Source organism: Chlamydotis macqueenii, chromosome 2 (genome assembly GCF_036417535.1).
Source record: "Chlamydotis macqueenii isolate bChlMac1 chromosome 2, bChlMac1.mat, whole genome shotgun sequence".
Lineage (NCBI taxonomy): Eukaryota > Metazoa > Chordata > Aves > Otidiformes > Otididae > Chlamydotis > Chlamydotis macqueenii.
The window spans coordinates 159,022,970-159,043,539 of NC_141557.1; the positions used below are offsets into that span (position 1 = coordinate 159,022,970).

The 20,570-nt window shown below is 44.3% G+C and overlaps 1 protein-coding gene across 1 annotated transcript in view; it reads right to left on the reverse strand.

Annotated features, from left to right (window-relative positions):
- Window positions 1-718: 718 nt before the first annotated feature.
- Window positions 719-20,570, reverse strand: part of KCNK9 (potassium two pore domain channel subfamily K member 9) — an 86,252-nt gene continuing 66,400 nt past the window's right edge. Inside the window, exon 2 of the mRNA XM_086742656.1 lies at window positions 719-1,560. Within this exon, the coding sequence (XP_086598782.1) occupies window positions 719-1,560 (842 nt within the window). The remainder of the gene's footprint in view (window positions 1,561-20,570) is intronic.

Sequence of the window (20,570 nt, forward strand, 5' to 3'; positions counted from 1 at the left end):
CCAGTTTTACAAAGTGCATGCTTTATTTTATTTTTTTTTTTAATTTTGAACTGGCAAGCTAAAATGATCCATCTTTTCCTGCCTTTTTTAAATGTTAATGCAATCTAAAATCTAGCATTAAAAAATTTATCATGATACACCTGGTATATTGACTGCTTATGGCGCATGCTTATCTTGGCAAAAAACAAAACAAATTGGCTCCCCTCCCACCCTCCCCGTTTGTTTTGGAAGCAATCTAAAAGTTAAAAGCAGGCTGGAACACAATTGCTTCAAGGGAAAAAAACAAAATAATACCTGATGCTTTAATTTTTGTCACATGGCACTAGTTGTGGAATTGCACGCACGCGCGCACACACACATACACACACGACACGCACGCAAGCACGCACGCACGCTGCAACCTGCTCGTGAGGAAAAGAGTTTATTAGGTCAGGAGTGCCAGCGGCACATGAAGGCTCCCAGCTGTGTGTGCAACTTTGGATTTGGTACCCACTTCACGTCACCTTGAATCCTCTGACATCCACCGAGGGGGTAATGTAAGGCATACTTTGCTGGAACAGGAATAATCCATGCTTCATGCTCAAGAGCTGAGTCTCAGAGGAGGACTGGCTTTCTCTACTCCCTTTGGCCTCGCTCCGTCTCACTCAAGGAACAAAAAAACCCCAAACAACGGAGAAGAACTGGGGAAAACAAGGAAAGCAAAAGAAGACAAATCCGTTTAAATGGACTTTCGCCTTTTCATCAGCCTGTGGTTATCTGTAAAGCTGTGCAACCCAGGTGAGATGGAGCTGACAGGAGATGGGAAAAGGCTGTTTTTTAATGTGCTTGGCGAGATCTCCTCTATCTTGTAAGAGATGGAGTGAAAGTACTGGGGGTTCAGCTTCGAGCTGAACGAATTTTGGTGGGACACCACCCGGCTGGTGTACTCGTGGGACCTGTAACACATGCAGGAACAAACTGACTGAAGGTCTGTTACTTCGGCCTTGTACCGTGGCCGACCATGCTGAGAGTCCTCTTGGATGTGGATAATCATGCTGTTGCGGTTCCCTGCCAGGGACGCCCGTTCCTCGGCATCCCGCCTCTCGTCCTCGCTGTTCATGGTTAAGAACCTGAGAACAACCAGATTTAGAAATGCCCCAATGACTGTCAACCCCACTAGAATGTACATAAAGCTAAAAGCCACATAGAGAGGCTTCTTTTGAAGGGCCCCTTTGGTCTGCAGGGCCACATAGTCTCCAAACCCTATTGTAGTCAATGTTATAAAGCAGTAATAGTAAGCATGGAAAAAGCTCCATTCCTCGTACTGGGAAAAGGCTGCTGCTCCAATGCAGAGTGTTCCCATGCAGGAGAAGAAACCCACAGTGACCATGTTTTCCATGGAGACCTCGGTGCTCCTCATCCCACAGCACTTTTTGATGCGTTTCAAGAGGTACTTGACGAAGGTGTTCATGCGCTCGCCCAAGCTCTGGAACATGACGAGTGTCAGTGGGATCCCCAGGACTGCGTAGAACATGCAAAAGGCCTTTCCCGCGTCTGTCCCTGGGGCAGCATGTCCATAACCTGGCAGGGGAAATGAAAAGAACAGTCAGCAAGGCAGGTGATGAGCACAACTCCCCTTCACGCAAGCCATGTGAATCGCAGAGACTCTGATGCCGCAGCCAGATCCAAAGCTACAGGAACATTACCATCACACAGTCTTCCTATCTCCTCACCCGTGTCCTGTATCTGAAGCAAACAAGACACAGGACAACAAAGTTGTACACACAGAGGTGGGAAAGATGAGAGAATGGGCAATCCATCCTACCACAAATAACTCTGCAGTCTCCTAAACACAATTATATCACACTCATTCGCTAAAGAAATTTCATGTCCATCCTGTATCACATACAATAGTGGAAACTCTGGAAATAGGTTGACTTGTCCACAGTATTTTTGAGCGGCATTGGTGTTGCCTTGTCCCAAAACCAGCGTACATGGACAGCATGGAGTTAACAACATCCACACACCCACCAACCAAAGAAATTCCTTTCCAAACTCTTCCATACTGAACAAACCTTTCTCCTAGACACGCTGTGAAAGCCACTCACTGCTGGAACACTGTAAGACTTGAGGGGTTTAATGCCTGCTCTATCTTTAATTATTGAGTAATAAACAAGTTAACAGCTTGGTTTACAGTTTTACAGCTGGTCTGGCAAAGGCAATTTTGTCAGGATGTTAAACTAATCCAGGACAGAGGATGTAGCAGGTTTCACAGCAGAGTTTACAGACAGCAAAATCATGGCTAAACCTTTATGCTAAACCAAACCACAAGTGTGGGGTGTTCTGCTTTGAAATTATAATTTCACTTTTTCACATTTCACTGCTTTAGAAATCCTCACTTCTTATAGCTGAGATTATAAGTGACAGGACCAAAGTCTCCAAAGTGGGATGGCTGGGACTCACCATGCCACAGTGTGCGCTGACCATGTGGGTACCGCTGTCTAGACTCCCCTGAAAGTCGATGAATAGGAATATGCACTTCACGAATGCAGTTCCTCCCATCTACACCTAGATGTCTAAAACAGGTCAGTGAGTTATTGTCAAGAGACATCTATTTCTCTACAGTCATTATATAAGAAATCTTGGGAGAGAACTCAGTTCAAGATTAATATACCTAAATTTTGGTATCTACATGTGTGCTACATGTCCAAGTTCCCATTACAGTCAACACAGATTTAATGAAAACAGTGAGTAGTGAGTTAACTGACCATATCAACACTTGTCTACCTTATCGTGAGACAAAATGACACTACTGACTGTTCCATTGACTGTATTCATTAGATCCCCATTAGACTGACTAAGATGTCTGTTGACTGCAGAATTTAGACATCTACCGCACAGGCAGACAACTACACACAAACAGCCAAATGCAGACATCTTAATCATGAGTAGAACTCCACCTTCAGTGACCAGCTCCAATGTAGGTGCCTGCATTGTAGACACTGAGGGCTTAAATAATCTTTCCGGAAAGAGGTATCTAGCATCATTTGAGACCCCTCAGATATCAGGATATCCACAGAGGGCTGGCAGATGAAACACAGCACACAGCAGATTCACACTCTTACAGATTAGAAGCTCGAGGCCAGACAGCACCTGAGATACCACTGAGGCAGGACCATTCCCCTGGTACTGCCTCAGCCCTGTCCGTCACCTTTAGATTCAGGTTATAGACCTGCTGCTCTGAATTTGTCTAATCCTTTTTTTGAACCTGTTGACACTGCCCACCTCCTCAATCTCCTGTGGCAATAGATTCCAGAAGATCACTATCTGCTTTGTAAAAAAAGTACTTCATAATTTCAAGCTGATCTCCTTGTTTCAGCTAGTACCCCTTAGCTCTAGTATTAACATTCTACATGTACCTTATCTACCACCTTCATGACTCTGAGTAAACTCAGCTTTATCTCTGCTCTCAGTTTTCCCCGATCTGAACTGGAGCCACAGCCTTTTTAGTTCATATAGCAGAAATCACATTCTCCATATTATTTCAATGCCCTTCCCTGGACCTCCTCTAGCTCTACCACATCAATTCTGAGGTGGAGAGACCAGACTTTGCATAGTCTTCAGCATGTGGGTGCAGCATGGAGTCTGCACTTTTGCTAGAACAAAGATATGAATACCAAGCAACCTTTAAAATGAATACCAACAGTGGACAAGGAAAATAAAATGAGAAAACCAGCAAGAATGCCCTCCAAAAATCAACAGGTATTTCCTTAGCTTGGTTGCTAGTTGTTGGCAGACAAATGGGATGTAAAAATCAGTCTACAAAAGAAGCACATAAATCAAAATAGAAAATTCTTTCCAGGTTACAAAACAAAGACGTTCACATGTTGTATTGGGACAGGTAGCCTGTTCATCATAAAACGCAAATTTCCGAGTCACCTGGAAAGTGTCTTCAATAGGTTGATGCTGAGTTTGTTCCACCTGACTGTCCCTCAATAAAGGCTGTAATTGCCTCTCATTACTAAGATCAGATTTTGAACTACAGGGGTCTTAATTAAAGCAGGGACATCTTCCTATTTTATAGCTTTAGTTACAGCTGATAAAGAGAAGGAAAGCTTCAGAAAATGTGATTTTCCAGATGGTTGCAAAGATGGCAGTTGGTGGAAACAGCTTTCACTTTGGGTTCTAAAGAAAATGGCTGGGAGTGAAAAAAAGATTTCTTTTGATATCATTATATCCCTCTCACTAAAGATATCCACAGAGATAGTTTCGGGAGATTATAAAACATTAATATTATATGCTTACACACTATTTCACAACTGAATTTCTAAGATTTGTCACAGACTTTGCAATTAACTTGGGACGGGAATCATAGCTCTCCCAAAAGACAGGAATACATCCACACCCCTATTTTACAGATAGGAAAGCACAAACACCAGCAGGCTATAATTTCTCTCCAGTTCACACAGGTAGACAGAGTACCCACAGATTCTGATTTCTGTTCTGCCCCATGTCATGCTCACTTTCCACAAGATCAGATAAATGTTTTTTACCGTATTTTCACCATGAAGCTAGGGTTAAGGAAGGACTTTATTAATGAAGCTGGAATAAGACTTTACAAATAGATTCATATATCGAGGATCAGAGTCTTATATTTCTTCAATACAACATGGCTTTAAGGAGCAGGCACCTCAGTCATTGCCTTCAACACTTTGAAATGAGGGGTTTCAAAATATGCCAAAGAAAGACTTAACTCCCCATTACTTCAGCATTACAGAATCTATCCAGAAACACATAGAGCAATGTAGAAAAAGTAAACTCCAGCAGTGCATGTTCTCTGAAATTCAGTTAATCTCAAATTTAAACCAAGCCCCTGTCTCCTTAACATCAGAGTCTGCCTCGGGGAAAAATGAGGAGGTCAGTTATGATCCACAGAGGATCATTAAGGCCAGGAAATAGCATCTGCAGTGCACAGTTGGTCTCCAGGTAGCTGGGTTTTACTTGTGTCAGTAACAGCAGAAGCATAAGGAACTGCCTCGGTAGCAGATTTCAGCTACAAAATCCAGCCTAACCTCCTCTACATGTGCACACCACTGCGCTTTACCAGAGTATAAAGAGATGACTCCATGTGAAACACACAAGGCTCAAAGAGAAATAGAAAGGTTAAACACAACATTGATATTTCTCACTCTTCTGTGGTGAAGAAGAAAGATCAAACAAGACTATAAAATTAAGTATAGCAAACACATCCCCTAACAAGCCAAGAGGCTGAGAAAACAGTGAGAAAGTTACATATGGAGCTTTACATTGGAACACGCCTAGGTGAATACTATCTATACTACTCCAGTATACCAACAGGTTTGCTGAGGTCCCACAAGACAGCAATGTGATGATCAGATGGCTGGAGCACCTCTCCTGTGAGGACAGGCTGAGAGAGTTGGGGCTGTTCAGCCTGGAGAAGAGGAGGCTCCAGGGAGACCTTAGAGCAGCTTTCCAGTACCTCAAGGGGGCCTACAGGAAAGATGGGAAGAGACTCTTCAGTAGGGCCTGTTGTGACAGGACAAGGGGTAATGGTTTTAAAATAGAGGGAGGTAGATTCAGATTAGATATTAGGAAAAAAATTTTCACAATGGCGGTTGTAGAACACTGGAACAGGTTGTTCAGAGAGGTGGTGGATGCCCCATCCCTGGAAACGTTCAAGGCCAGGTTAGACGGGGCTCTGAGCAACCTGATCTGGTTGGAGATGTCCCTGCTCCTTGCAGGGGGGTTGGACTAGATGGCCTTTAAAGGTCCCTTCCAACCCAAACCATTCTATGATTCTTGCCACAGCAGGCAAGTTTGTCCGATATTGAATGAGATATAATTTGAATGATCAAGGACAGTCTAAATGACTTTCACCTCGATTGAAAGTGATGTCATTAGTACTCTCTCTCTCTTTCTTTTATAATCCCTCCCAGCTGCTTAAGGTTTCAAGACAGAGCTTATCTGGGTTGGCACCAAGAAGAATAGCTTGGCATGAAGAAATGTCATGTCTCAGAGTGTTATTCCAATTCTGGACTGCAGAGCACCAATCCAAGGCAAGAGCTGTCTCCTCTCGGTTATGGAAGGGCTGGGCTACGGACATCAAGCAGAACTGCAAGGGAGGCAGAGGGTCAGACCGTAAGAGCTGACACAAAGTGAGTACTCTGTTGAGGTCTTCCTTGCCTTTGATTTCTCCAGGCCTTGTTCATTGTCCAGTGGAAAACTCTCAAAGACCACACGCATCTAGATGTTGTTTTAGAAAAAAAGGCAATACTATTTTTTTGTTTGCCACAGTGTAGCTATGAAAGTCTGGGGAAAACCCACTCAGCCTCCTTCAAAGCTTATTTTTCCACGGTGCCTTTCAGATGAGACACAGAGAGAAGCTCCTCATTACAATCTATGTGAGGTCCATTTGGGAGGACAACCCAAATAGCTTTCTCTTGCTTCAAAAGGGACATTGTGCTGTAGTACCAGGCTACAACCATAGCATGTAGTGGAACACAGTGCACAGCTACCCTGAATCCAGCAGCGACCACAAGCAGGTGGCTGGGGAAGAGTATAGGAATGGTATAATTGTGTGACATTTCCCCCAGATATTCATGTACCCAGCTTCATCCTTTGGAACTCAGGCATTTCCTAAGCCAGGTACGGTTTCACTGCTTTTAGTAACACACAATGGATTTATGTTCCATGAGCTTGGGCACTGTCCCTTGAATGTGCACAAACTTTTAACACCTACAACATCCTGTGGCAAGAAGGCCCATAGATCAACCCTGTGTTCTTTAAAATATCACCATTGCTTCTTTACTTCTCTCCCATTGCTGCCACCTGGTGTCCTCACCTCCTCTATGGAAGAGACCAGAAACAATCACTCCCTGTTCCCCTTCTTTGTGTCACTCATGATTTTATAGACATTTTAGCAACAAAAATGCCATGCCTACCTTCAAGCCCTACGTACCTCTGGCACTGTACAGCCTCATGTGGACAGACCAGCTTGCTTAGATCTACATCACTGATCTTTGCACCACGCTCAGCTCCAGGGTACGGACAGGCTGGTAACGTCTGTCTCGTCCTCCAACACAAATTCTCTTGAGTAACACTTTGCTTCTAGGGCAAAAAGGGTCTCAATAAACAATTTTGTGCAATTGCAATGATGCAGACTGCCCAGAATAAGTAAATCCATAACAAAAATAAAACATTATGGAAAAAAATCCTGAATTCGTTCGCTGTGTTGCATCTACACAGTAACCACCTCCAATACTGCAAGGCGGTATCGATCCTAGGAAACTAAACTGGGACAAGTCTGTCACCATTCTGTCACCAACCCATGATTGTCCACGCTCTTAAATCATTAGTATAGTTCCCATCATGGCTTTACTCTGGACCAACTAGCACTGTCTCAGGCAAAGTCCATGCCTGGGCCACCCATGGAGGTTAATGCTGGCCAGGGACCACTGTAGCTAAGCACCACTCTGGGGCAGTACGTCTGTTTAACTGCTATGGGCATTCTCCATTGCCATCTCTGCTGGCCTCCGTGTCCTACAAACATAGGTCCTGCCCCACTTAGTAGCATAGATGGAGCCTGCGCAGTGCAAAGCAAAGGTTGTTTTTCTGCACTGGGCACTTTCAGAGATTGGGAGAGGTTTGTCTCTAGATGTACATTGGTACGAGGCCAAATAGATGATCAGTGTTAAAAAAAAAAAAAAATTAAATGTGGCAGTGGAAAGTTATTTATAGGTCGCATTCAGGCCAGTGTGTAGCTGCAGAGCAACTAAGCCTCATTCACATTCAATATACAACAGGTTTTAGATGTCTTGAATCTCAAAGCAACACTCTGTGTTATTCATGAGGGATGCTTTATTTCTCTCAGGAGTAGGTTTCTCCTCTCATTCATCTACACATCATTCATCCCTGTGATGGACATTTGCGCCTGGCTGTCTCTTGACAACAGCCTCCAAAAAGAAATGAACTATTCCATCCCCGTGACTCAAACCTTTCTTACTCATGCTGGCAGCAGCCCTGGCCGTGAGATAATGAAAAGAGGATAACGACATCTGTTACTCAGATGGGTAAGCATAATTCAGATTAAAACATCTTCCTGATGTCAAGGGGTTCATCTACGTCAGAGAAACTGCCACAAAGAACAGGCTGGCTCTCCGCTGGATTTGCTGCTTGTGCTTTCAGCGAGGAGAAGAAACAACGCAGCTTTTGCAGTGCAGATAAAAGAGGTTTCAGCGGGGATCAGGAAGATACTTAATCTAACTAACCGGTAGTAACTCATTTGCCAGGACAAAGGCATTCTCCTGTAAGAAAATCCAGAGCACATCAGGGATGCTGCTGTACCTGGATGAAAGCTGCCATGTAACTACACCAGCCTCCTGGCACAGAAGCACCGCTGACTTCTCCCTCTTCTCTCTCCCAGATGGCTGGGCTCTCCCTCAATCCTGCTGCCTTTCTCCCCAGACACCTCCAGGACCTCCTTTTTCTTTCATTCCCTTGTCAGTTGTTCTCACTGTAGCACATCAACTGAATAATCTCTCTTACTTTGCACAGCTTCCGCTTCCATCCTCAAAGACATCCTCCCCTTCCACGCTCAAAAGACAGTCTCTTAAGGTCAGGTCAAAGCGTGGCACATGGCTCCCTGCAGGAACACACAGCAATATGGGCTGGTATCACGCAGTGTCATGAAGACATGGACATCGTGTGAAACAAGGAAGGATCTACCAACCCCCACGTGCAACCTCAAATCTCAAATCCCTCAACAAGGTCGGCACGGGCTCCCATCCCGGCTCACTCCTGCTCTTCTTGATCTTTGGATTAAACTTTCAAGATGTTTAGGGAAAACAGGTTCAAAGGCAGCTCTGATTGGCTAGGCAGGCACACACATATGCACAGGTGGTGTCCAGCAAGGAAATCATAAGAAATAGCTTCTCTCTGTGATCTGCCGACTGGCAGGTGAAGACACAGCCAAAGCTGGTCTTCTTGTGGGCAGGAGGCCAGCTCTGACCCATGTTCCTCTTGAGTCAGGACAGACAACTGCATTGGCCTTGGAAATTACCCCCGGCACAGCAATTTCTGTAAGCTTACCAGTCATGTTGAATCTACTGCCTGTCAGCAAACTCAGTGTATGACAGCCCAGCAGCAGAGCTGAAGGTCTCATCCAAAACAACTTTTAAGACTGAAAATTACTGCTGAGTCAGCACAATGCCATCTTCCATACCATTCATCCCTCCACCACATTTCCTCACCCCCTCCATTGGTCTGCAGCCATCACAGCCTCCTGCCTTATGAACCCTGAACCTCCCACTCTGGAGCATTACTGATAGTAATTTTTCCCCATAGCTTCTCTTCCAGCTACACCAAGTTGCAGTAAATACCAGTGTGGTGAAGGCTTTGCATTGCCCAAACTGCCTGTAGGCATCAATTCCCTCCCCTGAGCATTACCAGATGTTACTAAACCATGTCCCATTGGAAGATACAACCATAGGAAAACTACTACATCAAACGTGCTTGGGCAACTGCTTAAGAACACAGCCCCAAACTCTTATAGTGATGATGGAGTAAGAACTGAGGCCATCAGCTGTGACAGCCTTCTGGGTAGTCCTCCTGCAGGTCTAGCTTGGGAATACAATATTTTTCTCATATTACCTTAAATGATAGTGGTCCAAAGGTAGCAATTCAATTTTGTGAAACACAGTCATGCACTACCATCCTCATTTCTGATTCAGGGTAGGACTTAGGACTTCAGGTCTGGCTGGTTTCCTCTGGGGATCCCATGCAATACAGTCAGGCATTCCCCATAAGAAGCTGATCCTCTTGAGGAGGCTTCTTTTGGATTCTTAGAAGATCGAGGAAAATAATGTGTTCCAGTCCCAGTAAGGCTCTCAGTAAGGTTATCTGCATAGGACGTGTTGGAGAACTGTGTTTCAAAGGTTGTCAGACTGCTTAGATTGGGCTTTCCTTCTCCTTCCCTGTCTGGACTCCACCACCAGCAGGTACATGGGATGGTCTTTGTGCTGTTGAATGCCTGCCTTGGGGATTGAGGGGACAAATCAGTTCAGTTCATTGGGGCAGAGTAGTTGAAAGTGCTCTCATTCAGTTGCATGGTCGTCAAAGGTGTGTACCCAGGTAGTTTCCACTCTCCTCACAGCTAGGAAGACCTGGCAGCTTCTCTGCTTTCCCTGAAAAAGAGTTTGTATTCCTCCTGAACTTATACCCCAACGGGACACAGGTCCCCCATTTACAGAGATGTTGCTTCTGCCTAGAGGGAAGCACAGATTTGGTGACAACCTTCTAGATACCCATTGGGTTACTGCAGGAAGCAATCGGTTTACAAGTTTAAACCAAGCCATAAGAAATTCTTCTTTCTCTAAATAGTTCTCGTTTTAGTCTCATTTCTTGATAAGGATGAGACACCTATATCTATTTCTCTGCCCATCTGTCCTCCCCAGTAGCTTTGAAGCTGCTCACCAACTTCCACCACCTAGAAGAAGCTGTAATGGGAACTTGATTGTAACCTGTTCTGCTGCACCTGCCATCTGCCCAATCTGTGAATGCACATTAAAGGCCCAAAAAATCAACAGACACATAGTGCAGACCCAGCTGCAATGCGATCAGCTCTTTCTTTGGCCAGTTACAGAAAAGAAAGAGGCGCTGGGGGTCCTGCAAGGTGAGGTAAGACACAGAGGCACGGGACCGAACTACAGGAACAGGATGTCTCCATCACCTTATAAGAGAGTTTACCTATCTGTCTGCGAGGATGAGGATGCAGATCAGGGTTCAAGAGAACTGGGGGATGTTTTGTAGTTGACAGGAAACCAGGCTTGATTACTGCAGCTGCTCTGTAAATGACTTGTTTCTAGCAAAAGACAAAAGTTTAAAAATACTGCTTTAAAAAAAAATGAAAATATTTCAGAGTCCTGAATTTGTTTCGGTTTGTTGTTCTTTTTCTTCTTTTGCACGTGAACCTCTTCCATTGTCAATAAAAAAGGTCAGTAAATGAAGGAAAGTGGAAATTTTCAAATGGCCACGTGGAACCACTGGCAATTTTCCTGCTCATCTGTATGACACAGATATCCAAAACAAAAATCTTGTTTTGATTTCCTGATCATCTCAAACCTCCTCTTGTTGAACTTAGACAGCCTCTACTTCCCCTGCTTAGATAAGAGATGTCTGCCATCACCGGCAATTCTTTCAAATAAGATAACAGAGCATCCGAGGGAATTGCCACCTGGTGTACCACCTCCCAGGAAACCAGGGATGCCAAGACTTGCCAGTTAATTTTGTCCCACCATGACAATATTATCTCTGCTCATCTCTGTGACTTCCTCTGCTACAGAAAAGAGGCTGGGAAGAGGGATGAGGTTCCTCTCCAGCTTTGTGTGGAGACTGGCACTAAAAACAGCAGTGACTTGGGCCATGTTTCTGGTATACCATTTCCCAGTTTCTCCGAAACCAACAGCAGCTCGGTTGTGGATTTCCACCTGGGCAGCAGTTGACAGTTCCCTGAACTGCAGCTGAGCCTGGCCACCTTTCTGAAGAAATCAACAGTGGTACAAATTTGCAGCCACGCACACCACCAGGAGAGCATGTGTACATCACAGGGACACAGCAAGACAGATCAGCCAACAAGCTGGATTTTTGTAACAGCAAGAAGAACAAACCTCTGAAGTCCAAGAAGAGGTAGGATGACTGTGACTATTTGGGTTCACACATCTTGGGAGCTTTGTGGTAAGCACCAAATTATCAGGTTTTCTGGAGCCTGCACACCACCAGCTCAGCGTAAAACCTTTGCATCTGGACCAGAGTGTTTTTTATATCTCCTTGGCACTGAGATACGTGACTGCACAAAGCCCTGTAGCACTTCTGAGTCAACGTTTTCCCATGCTCTCTGTTTCTGACTGCCCCTGCACGCCTTTCCTCCCCTTCTTCCTTCTCCATTTTGTTCTCTGAAAAACTCAGAGGATTGACCTGAGGCTCACATCACATCTAGTCCCAAGACAAATCATGCCCAGAACAAGTTCTCAATCTGAAGAGAATCGTGGCAACCACTAGGAAAAGACGTATCAGGTCATGTTATCCATTCCCAGGGGACGGTATATGATTGTTCCCTACAATATATTCTCCAGGGCTTTGTCCAGTTTTGTTTAAATGATTGAAATAACAGGGTTTCTGTTCTCTCCCTCAGGAAATCATTCTCCTGTCTAGCACATCCAGCTATTAGGAAGGTTTTTTTGATACACAGCCTGTATTTATCTGTGCTGCCTTTATCACAGTGTTCTTTTATAGTCCTCAATCCAACACACCCCATTTCTCTCCATCATTACTCGCTCCTTTACACTTCCTGGAGGTAGTCACAGCTTCATCCCTTAGTCAACAGTAGCTATAAACAGAGCTCTTCAGGCCAGAGTCTGGCAGCAAGGAAGACAATATACCTAGATTGAGATTTTAAGTGTCTCTTCAGAAGCAGCTCCTCATGTGGTCATTTTTATTGCACTTCTTTGAGATCCCTCTTGCTCTTCAGAAACTTTCAGGATCTTTGCTAGAGTTGTGCACAGTCCTCATAGATGCAGGACCATGGTAGCAGGGTTATCAGCTCCCCAGACTGCAAAATGTCCCCTTTGGGGTATGTAGGTCTGACTGGCCAACACTGTAACATAATGATCTCATTGCATTGCAGACTTTTCCTGATGCTGCCACTTCTGTACATCTCAAAGGCTCCTTCTACTGCACATATGTGATTGCAGTATTATTTTTCCTCAATCCCCTCTATAAATGGCCTTCTTAGGCAATTTTAATCATTTTCTGTAACTGTGACTTTGGTTTCTCCCAGTTTATTGGCAATGACCTGGGACGTCTCCATGAGGGAGGAAGATGAAGGGCTCATCACCTGCAGGGTTGGCAGGATGATCCAAACCACTGTGAAATATCAGTGGAAAATACATCAGAAAGAAGTGTAGGGGCTCACATCTCAACAAGAGGCCAAAAATGAACGGGCTGCTTCATCCTTTACTATGCTGTGATGACAGAAAAGGGTCTTGAGAAACCTCTGATTTCTCTTTGTTCAAAGGGTCAGGTCTTTTCAAACGAAAACCACCTCAAATCTGAGCCTTCACAGGGTTAACAGGATTCTGCTCTCAGACCTGCTGAATGCCTGAGACAGCTCTCCGTCTGACACTGCAAGGGCTTGAGAAGCTGGATCTCAACAAAAATCCTGCTAAACAAGCATTACCAAAGGCTGGCAAAGCAGCAGAGCGGCTTGAAGCATCGGGTACAAATCATTCCAGACGTAGTCATCACGTTCCCTGAACCTGTGATGTCATTATCCACAGCAGTCCACAGAGCTCTGTTTGCAAGTCAGTGTGACACCAAATGCCGCCAGAGCTGGCCCGGTAACACGCAGCACATCCAGCAAGGGATGCTGGGTGACACTTAGGGAAGTAGTTCAGCTGTGTTTTCACTGAAATTGCGTTTTGCCTCTATGACTCTCCACTCGATGCAGCTAGGAGACTTAGCAGAGCACAGATAACTTGCCATGTGTTTGCTCACCTATCTGTTTTTATTTGATGCTGTATCTACTGCAGATTGTTCCCATGCAGAAGAAAAAAAAAGGCTATTTTTCAAACATTTAGAAAATACTAATAGGCACATGGTACTTTCAGCAGATTCTCCTTTCTGCTACTTGAGAAACCAAGGCTTCCCCCATCCCAAAGTGCAGCTGAAGGAAGAGTTAGCAATTCCCACTGCGCTCATCTTTGGTCCCTGCTAGAAAAATATGCCAGCAAATCAATTAGGAGACATGACTTTTACTAATACAGATGAAGTGATACAAGCTGTGATCTAGACAAAGTTATACAGCTACAAAAGTGCTTCTTCCAGAGTAGTCTCTGTCTCAGCAGGTGAACAGTCGAGTGTGAAGGAACCACCAATTCCTCTCCCCTCTCCTTTGCTTCTCACTTTCTGTCCCTTCATGATAAGGAATTAGCCAGATGGACACAAGCTTTCCTGCTTCTAGATCTTTGCAATCACGTACTTCTTTACATCAGCTCCAGCATTTATCGCACTCTTCCCTGAAAAAAAAATCACTCCCAAACACGTCTTCTGACTCTGGCTTGATGCAGTTTTGGCCAAGGCTATTTTCCCTGCAGACACTCTAATTTTCCAGCAGCTTTATTAGCTGAAACCTTGCTTCAGTGATCTAACAGTCAGAGCAAGTGGAGTTCATCATAATTTCCCCCATTACATCACATATAGATCAAGCAGTGATTCAACTGGATTTATAGATAGATTTTGCCAAAGGGGTGCAAGTATCTCATTAAAAAAAAAAGAAAAAGAAAAAAAGAAAATAATTTTGTTCAAATGCTTTGGATTAAGCTTATTTTACCAATATATGGGTTTTTTTTTTATTTCTGTTGCTTTTATTCCCAAAACAGGCTTATGCTTGAAAATACAAGCAAAAAGAGATTTCTCGATTTTCCTTTACAAATTTTAAGTGTGTTCTGTCAATTGTCTTTGAAAAACTGAAATAATTCAACCAAAACTTCTGTGAAGGAAGAAGTTCAATTCTGGTTGAGAAAGCATTTTCGGAACTTGAAACCAAGAAAGTTAATGGAAATATATTGCCCAAATCTACTGTCCTGTTCAGTATTCCATAGAGCCAGTACTGACTTTGAGGTACATTTATCCTTGCACTTTGAAGACAGAAGAGCGGAGCTAAAATGTGAAGGTCAAAGTTTTGCAAAATTGTTCAGGGTTGTCTACAGGAAGATTTGCTGGAATTGCAGTATCAGGGTAATTACATTGCTGGAGCTAGACTGGTCTAATTCACCGGGTTGATGCTTTCAAATGAAGCCAACTCATCCTTTTTTTTTTTTTTTTTTTTTTTCTGATAGCAACTTTTATTTCAAAGGAGCAAGCACACATCAGGAGTGTAGAGACTGCCAATACGTTTCTCCACCAAGATGAAAACAGAAGACGTGTTTCTCATGGGATGCTCTTCCAGCCAGCAGAAACTGTCCAAGGTAAGTCAGATGAGCCTAAGAGACATTAAACCCGTAACTTATGTTCACATGCAGTGAAAATCTCGTTCCTAAGAAGATGCAACTCCACCTCAGTTAGGGCTTCCATCTCCACTAATCAAACTGTAAGGCTGTCCCCGAAACTCACTGCCCTTACAGTGAAAGGTCTTCCTGTTTTCAATCTGAACTTGTTCATGCTATGTCTGTTCTCATAAAAGTAAAGTTTTTAGCTCCAACAGCAATCCTCCCAGTTTGTTTTCCCTACTCCCATACATTAATAAAGGTCAGCCATATCTCACCACTCTGTTTTTTCTTTTTTTTTTTTTCCTAGGATGAATAAACTAGCCACTGCTTGTCCGTTGCATTAGACAGTTTCACTTTCATAGCATTTTGCACCTTTCCAACATGAACTCGATTTTCTTGTACATCCACAACCCAAATTTAGATACAGAAACACAGAAATTCAATGCTCCATTTGTACAGACTTTGAATAATATTTCCTACCATTTTAGACAGATCTTGTAGACAGCACTGACACAAAACTTGAAATAAAGTACTGCATCTCAAACCTACCTGTCTTTGGCTCCCACTACTAAAAATCCATGGGATCTCATTTTGTCTCACGGCGATGAAAACAGAGGAATCTTTCTTGGTGACTACGAACTCACAGCACTATAACTCAAGTACACATGAGTTCATGGCTTAACTAGAGACAAGTGTTCGAGTGAAGCTCCATGTTAGTATTAAACAGATGGATGCTAAAAAGAAACTTTCCATATACTGCAAGCATCTCTTCAACAAATGACCCATGAAAAGCAAGACAGGGTTCATGTGTGCTGCTGAGCCTTGAAGCTGACAGGCATATCCCAATTAGTTATTCCAGAAGTGGCTCAGTTTAATCTCCTCAACACATTTCCAGCTCTCAACAAATCCTTCTGCTGAGACCAATCTGACATCTTTCACCTCTCCTTTTATTTCTTTATTGCTTACAGACATCTTACCTTTTCCACATCAGCCCTGATAAGCACACCAAGCAGCAAGATTGCAGGAGGCAGTAAAGCAAGACAACATTTAATGCACCTGACCAGGCATAATCAGAGCAATCCATCACTTCAGTTTTCTCTTCCCAACCAACAGGAATAGTCAAACCGAGCAGGAAGAAATGGGAAGCCAAAACTAAATGGGAAGCCACTTACCGAAACTTCTTCAAACCTCTACCCCTCACCATTTTTCTTTTGCCAGGTGGAAAACAGTGTCCTATTATATTATGTTAATATCAAAACCAAGCATTTTCTACTTTATTTCATCGCTGAACTCTCCATACGAGGCAACTCAAGAAATCAGACTGACAGAATCCCTCATGTGACATTTCTGAGGACTCATAACCATCATTTGCACAGTTTTTATACCCAAGAACCTCCGTTGTGGTCCAAGACTCCATAGTGGCAGGGGCTATACAAATGACACAGAATAACATGAGATGGTCCCTGAGAATCCACAATTCTCCCCTGGCATTGGGAACTACCATCTGCACTTTTCAGACATGGATACCAGAGAGAGAAAGGGCCTAGTAATGAAGAATATAGATCAGATCAAGAATCTGACAACCCTCAGAAAAGACCACGTAATGAGGAAAACTATTAATCCATTCCACAAGGGAGAAAATCCACTATGAAAATGATTTAAAACTGTTTTGGACAAAACCCTGGCTAACATCCTCCAGAACAATTCCTGTAGGGATTTAAGTCTCCACTTCAGCTTCCTTTGCAAGCTTTGAAGCTTATATAAATAAGGAGCAGCAGTGCTGAGGGTCCACTAGAGTTCCTGTCCATGAGACGTAACAATCCTCCATTGCACTATCCCTCACGTGCATACCCTGGACTCCCAGTCTGGTACTATCTCACACTCTTAAGTTCGAGACTGGAGTTGCAGACACCTGCTCATGTTCAGACTCTCAGTAAGGATCTTAGCATAGTTTTGGGGAAGTCAAGTTTCCTTAACTGCACATGTTTTGCCTGGCAAAGGTGAGGCTCCAGAGAGACCTTATAGCGGTCTTCAAGTACCTCAAGGGGGCCTACAGGAAAGATGGGGAGAGACTCTTCAGTAGGGCCTGTTGTGATAGGACTAGGGGTAATGGTTTCAAAATAGAGGGCGGTAGATTTAGATTAGATATTAGAAAGAATTTTTTTACAATGAGGATGGTGGAACACTGGCCCAGGTTGCCCAGAGAGGTGGTGGATGCCCCATCCTGGAAACGTTCAAGGCCAGGTTGGATGAGGCTCTGAGCAACCTGATCTAGTTGGAGATGACCCTGCTCCTTGCAGGGGGGTTGGACTAGATGACCCTTGAGGGTCCCTTCCAACGCTAACCATTCTATGATTCTATGATTCTATTTTGGGGAATCCATATGTATAGTAATGATGAGGTGGGTTGACCTTGGCTGCCTGCTAGGTGTCCACCAAGCCACTCTATTACCTCCCCTTCTCAGCTGGACAGGAGAAAATAGGATGAAAAAACTTGTGGCTCGAGGTAAGGACAAGGAGACACTCACCAGTTACCATCATGGGCCAAACAAACTCAGCCTGGGGAAGATTAATTTAATTTATTGCCAATTAATAACAGACTAGGACAGTGAGAAACAATGCCAAAACTAAAAACCCCTTCCCCCCAATCCTCCCTTCTTCCGAGGCTCAACTTCACTTCTTCATTCCCAACTCTTCTATTTCCCCTGTCCCCATTGAACGCAAGGTGATGGGGAATGGGGGCTGTGGTCAGTCCACAACACTTCATCTCTGCCACTCCTTCCTCCTCAGGCTCTTCCCCTGCTCCAGCATAGGGGATAGGGTGCTTCATGAACTGTTGCAGCATAGGTCCTCCCCATGAGCTGCAGTTCTTCAAGAACTGCTCCAGCATGGTACAGTCCTCCAGGAACGGACTCCTCCAGTGTGGGTCTCCCATGGGCCACAGGTCCTGCCAGAAAAGCTGTTCCAGCAGCTTCTCACAGAAGCCACCCCTGCAGCCTCTGGCTACCAAAACCTTGCCACAAAAACCCCAATACAAATCAACAGCTATTCTTTATTTGCTTGCTTGGTTGCTCATAAGTCTTGGAAGTAACAACTCCACTTCCAGAGTTGCCACCTCATTTGCTGCAGCGTCTCATTTGCTTTGCAAAACGGTAAGCAGTTTGATCGAGCTGTTGCCACCAGCTTCAAATGCCCAGACTGAGGCTGAAGCTGTTTCTGAGTCCTGAAGACCTCCTGACTTAGCAGCAGCAGAATTATAAACCTGACAATTTTTTATTTATCTCTGCAGACGACCTACTCTCAGCTTGAAAGAATCTGTCCCAGGGAGAAGACTCCAGTAAGCATCAGGGTAAGGAAGTTTCTTTTCCTCCTAGACAGATAGGTGGTACATAGCTTAAAGATAGAGAAGCTGAAAATATCCTTCTTGTTGGCCATATCTATTCCTCTTCTTCCCCTGCTCCACCTATATCTCACTCCTATGCCGTTCTCGTGCCTTTCCCCTACTTGTTTTCATTTGCTGTTGTCGCCTTCTTTTTTCTTCCTATTTCAATCCTCTCTCTTGCCTACTTCCACTCCCATCTACCTCTTCTTCATTCAGAGTGATTCTGCTCCTCTACTCCACTCTGGTGAGACCCTACCTGCAGTATTGCGTCCAGTTCTGGAGCCCCCAACATAAGAAGGCCACAAAGATGATCAGAGGGCTGGAGCACCTCTCCTATAAGGACAGGCTGAGAGAGTTGGGGCTGTTCAGCCTGGAGAAGAGGAGGCTCCAGGGAGACGTTATAGCGGCCTTCCAGTACCTCAAGGGGGCCTTCAGTAGGGCCTGTTGTGACAAGACAAGGGGTAATGGTTTTAAAATAGAGGGAGGTAGATTTATATTAGATAGTAGGAAAAAATTTTTTACACTGAGGGTGGTAGAGTACTGGCACAGGTTGCCCAGAGAGGTGGTGGATGCCCCATCTCTGGAAACATTCAAGGCCAGGTTGGACGGGGCTCTGAGCAACCTGATCTGGTTGGAGATGTCCCTCCTCCTTGCAGGGCGGTTGGACTGGATGACCTCTAAAGGTCCCTTCCAACCCAAACCATTCTATGATTCTATGATTCTATGATTCTATTCTATGATTCTCCTCTTTGACTACGGCAAACACCAGCCTCCTGAGGCAAAGCACAGTAGCTAAGATAACTCCATACCCTATAACCACCCTACACAACAGTTCTTCTATGACCATAATGGCCAAGTATAAACCATCAGCCTTATCTTTGCAGTCAAGATTAGTTCTGGCATGGTGCATTACAAAATTAGCCATCCTGGGCAAAGCTACTGGCCTTTAGTTTTCACAAGAACACAATAAAATGGCATTTGCACAGTCAAGCTAGAGCAAAGCTAAGAGCAGATAGACATCATGAAGTTATTAGATTAGGAAGTAAAATAACTTCTTTTTGGTTAGAGCAAGTGTTCGAACACATTATATAATGCTTCAGAGGCAATATAGACAAAATGAAACTGCTCTTAGGCGCTTTCCCTCCTTTCCTCCCATCCCAGCAAGCCTCAGGGAAGCGCAGACAATAACAGCAAATGAGGAAAGTCGCTAACAGATCTCCAGACTTTAGGTTTGCTCAGGAAGTAACTTGTGCCGCACCAGCGAAAAGGTTAATTCGGTGGGGACTCCGGAGCATGCACACAGCTCGTGGTCTTTCCTAATTAAACACATACACACATATCACAATCAGAGCTGCTCTCTCACCCCAGGGCTGGATCTTTGGCTCATCTAAGTCAGCAGAATGCCCCAGAGGAGCTACTTTGATTTATGTTGGCTAAAAGTCCAGTCCCAGAGCCTCTGTGTGTACAAGAGGATGTGTTAACCTAACCGGGGAGTATCTGGGCTTAAAGAAGCCTTGCTCACACACAGATTGTCACTGTGCGGATAGGCACTTGTATATATGTCAGTAGCAGCTCCAGCCTCACCTCTTCTCCAAATCAGCTTTTCATTAGTGATGGGCAATGCTCTGGAGCTGGTGTCCACAAGCTCCATCCTGCTGGAGCAATCTCCTCTTCACTCAGGGATATGGTCCAAAGGAAACAAAATCAAGAAAATTTGCTGAGTGTGTCCCACTTTGTCATCAGAGAGGTCTCCTAAAGTCCTCTAAATCATTGCATTTGGCATGATTTTGGAAGAAAGCTATAAAACAGAGAACAGTTTTAACCCACCACTTTTTTTTTCCTTTTTTTTCACAACCTGCAGCATGGTTTCCTCATGTAAATTGGAAGAGTTAAACATTTGTCCAGCCCCCTTGAAACATCTACGCCATGTTAAAAGGTAAGCATCAATACCACTACTAGGAAACCAAGGATCCTAATGTGGTTCTTCTTTAGACGAGGGGAGGTAAGAGACACAGGCTTCAGGGTAAGATCTGTACTCCTTTGGAGTCTGTAAAGGCCAAGTGTCCTACGCCCTCAAATCACTACACAGTGATAACACGTCCCCTGGGAACTAGGTTCAACTTTGGACAACCCACACAAGTTTTACGT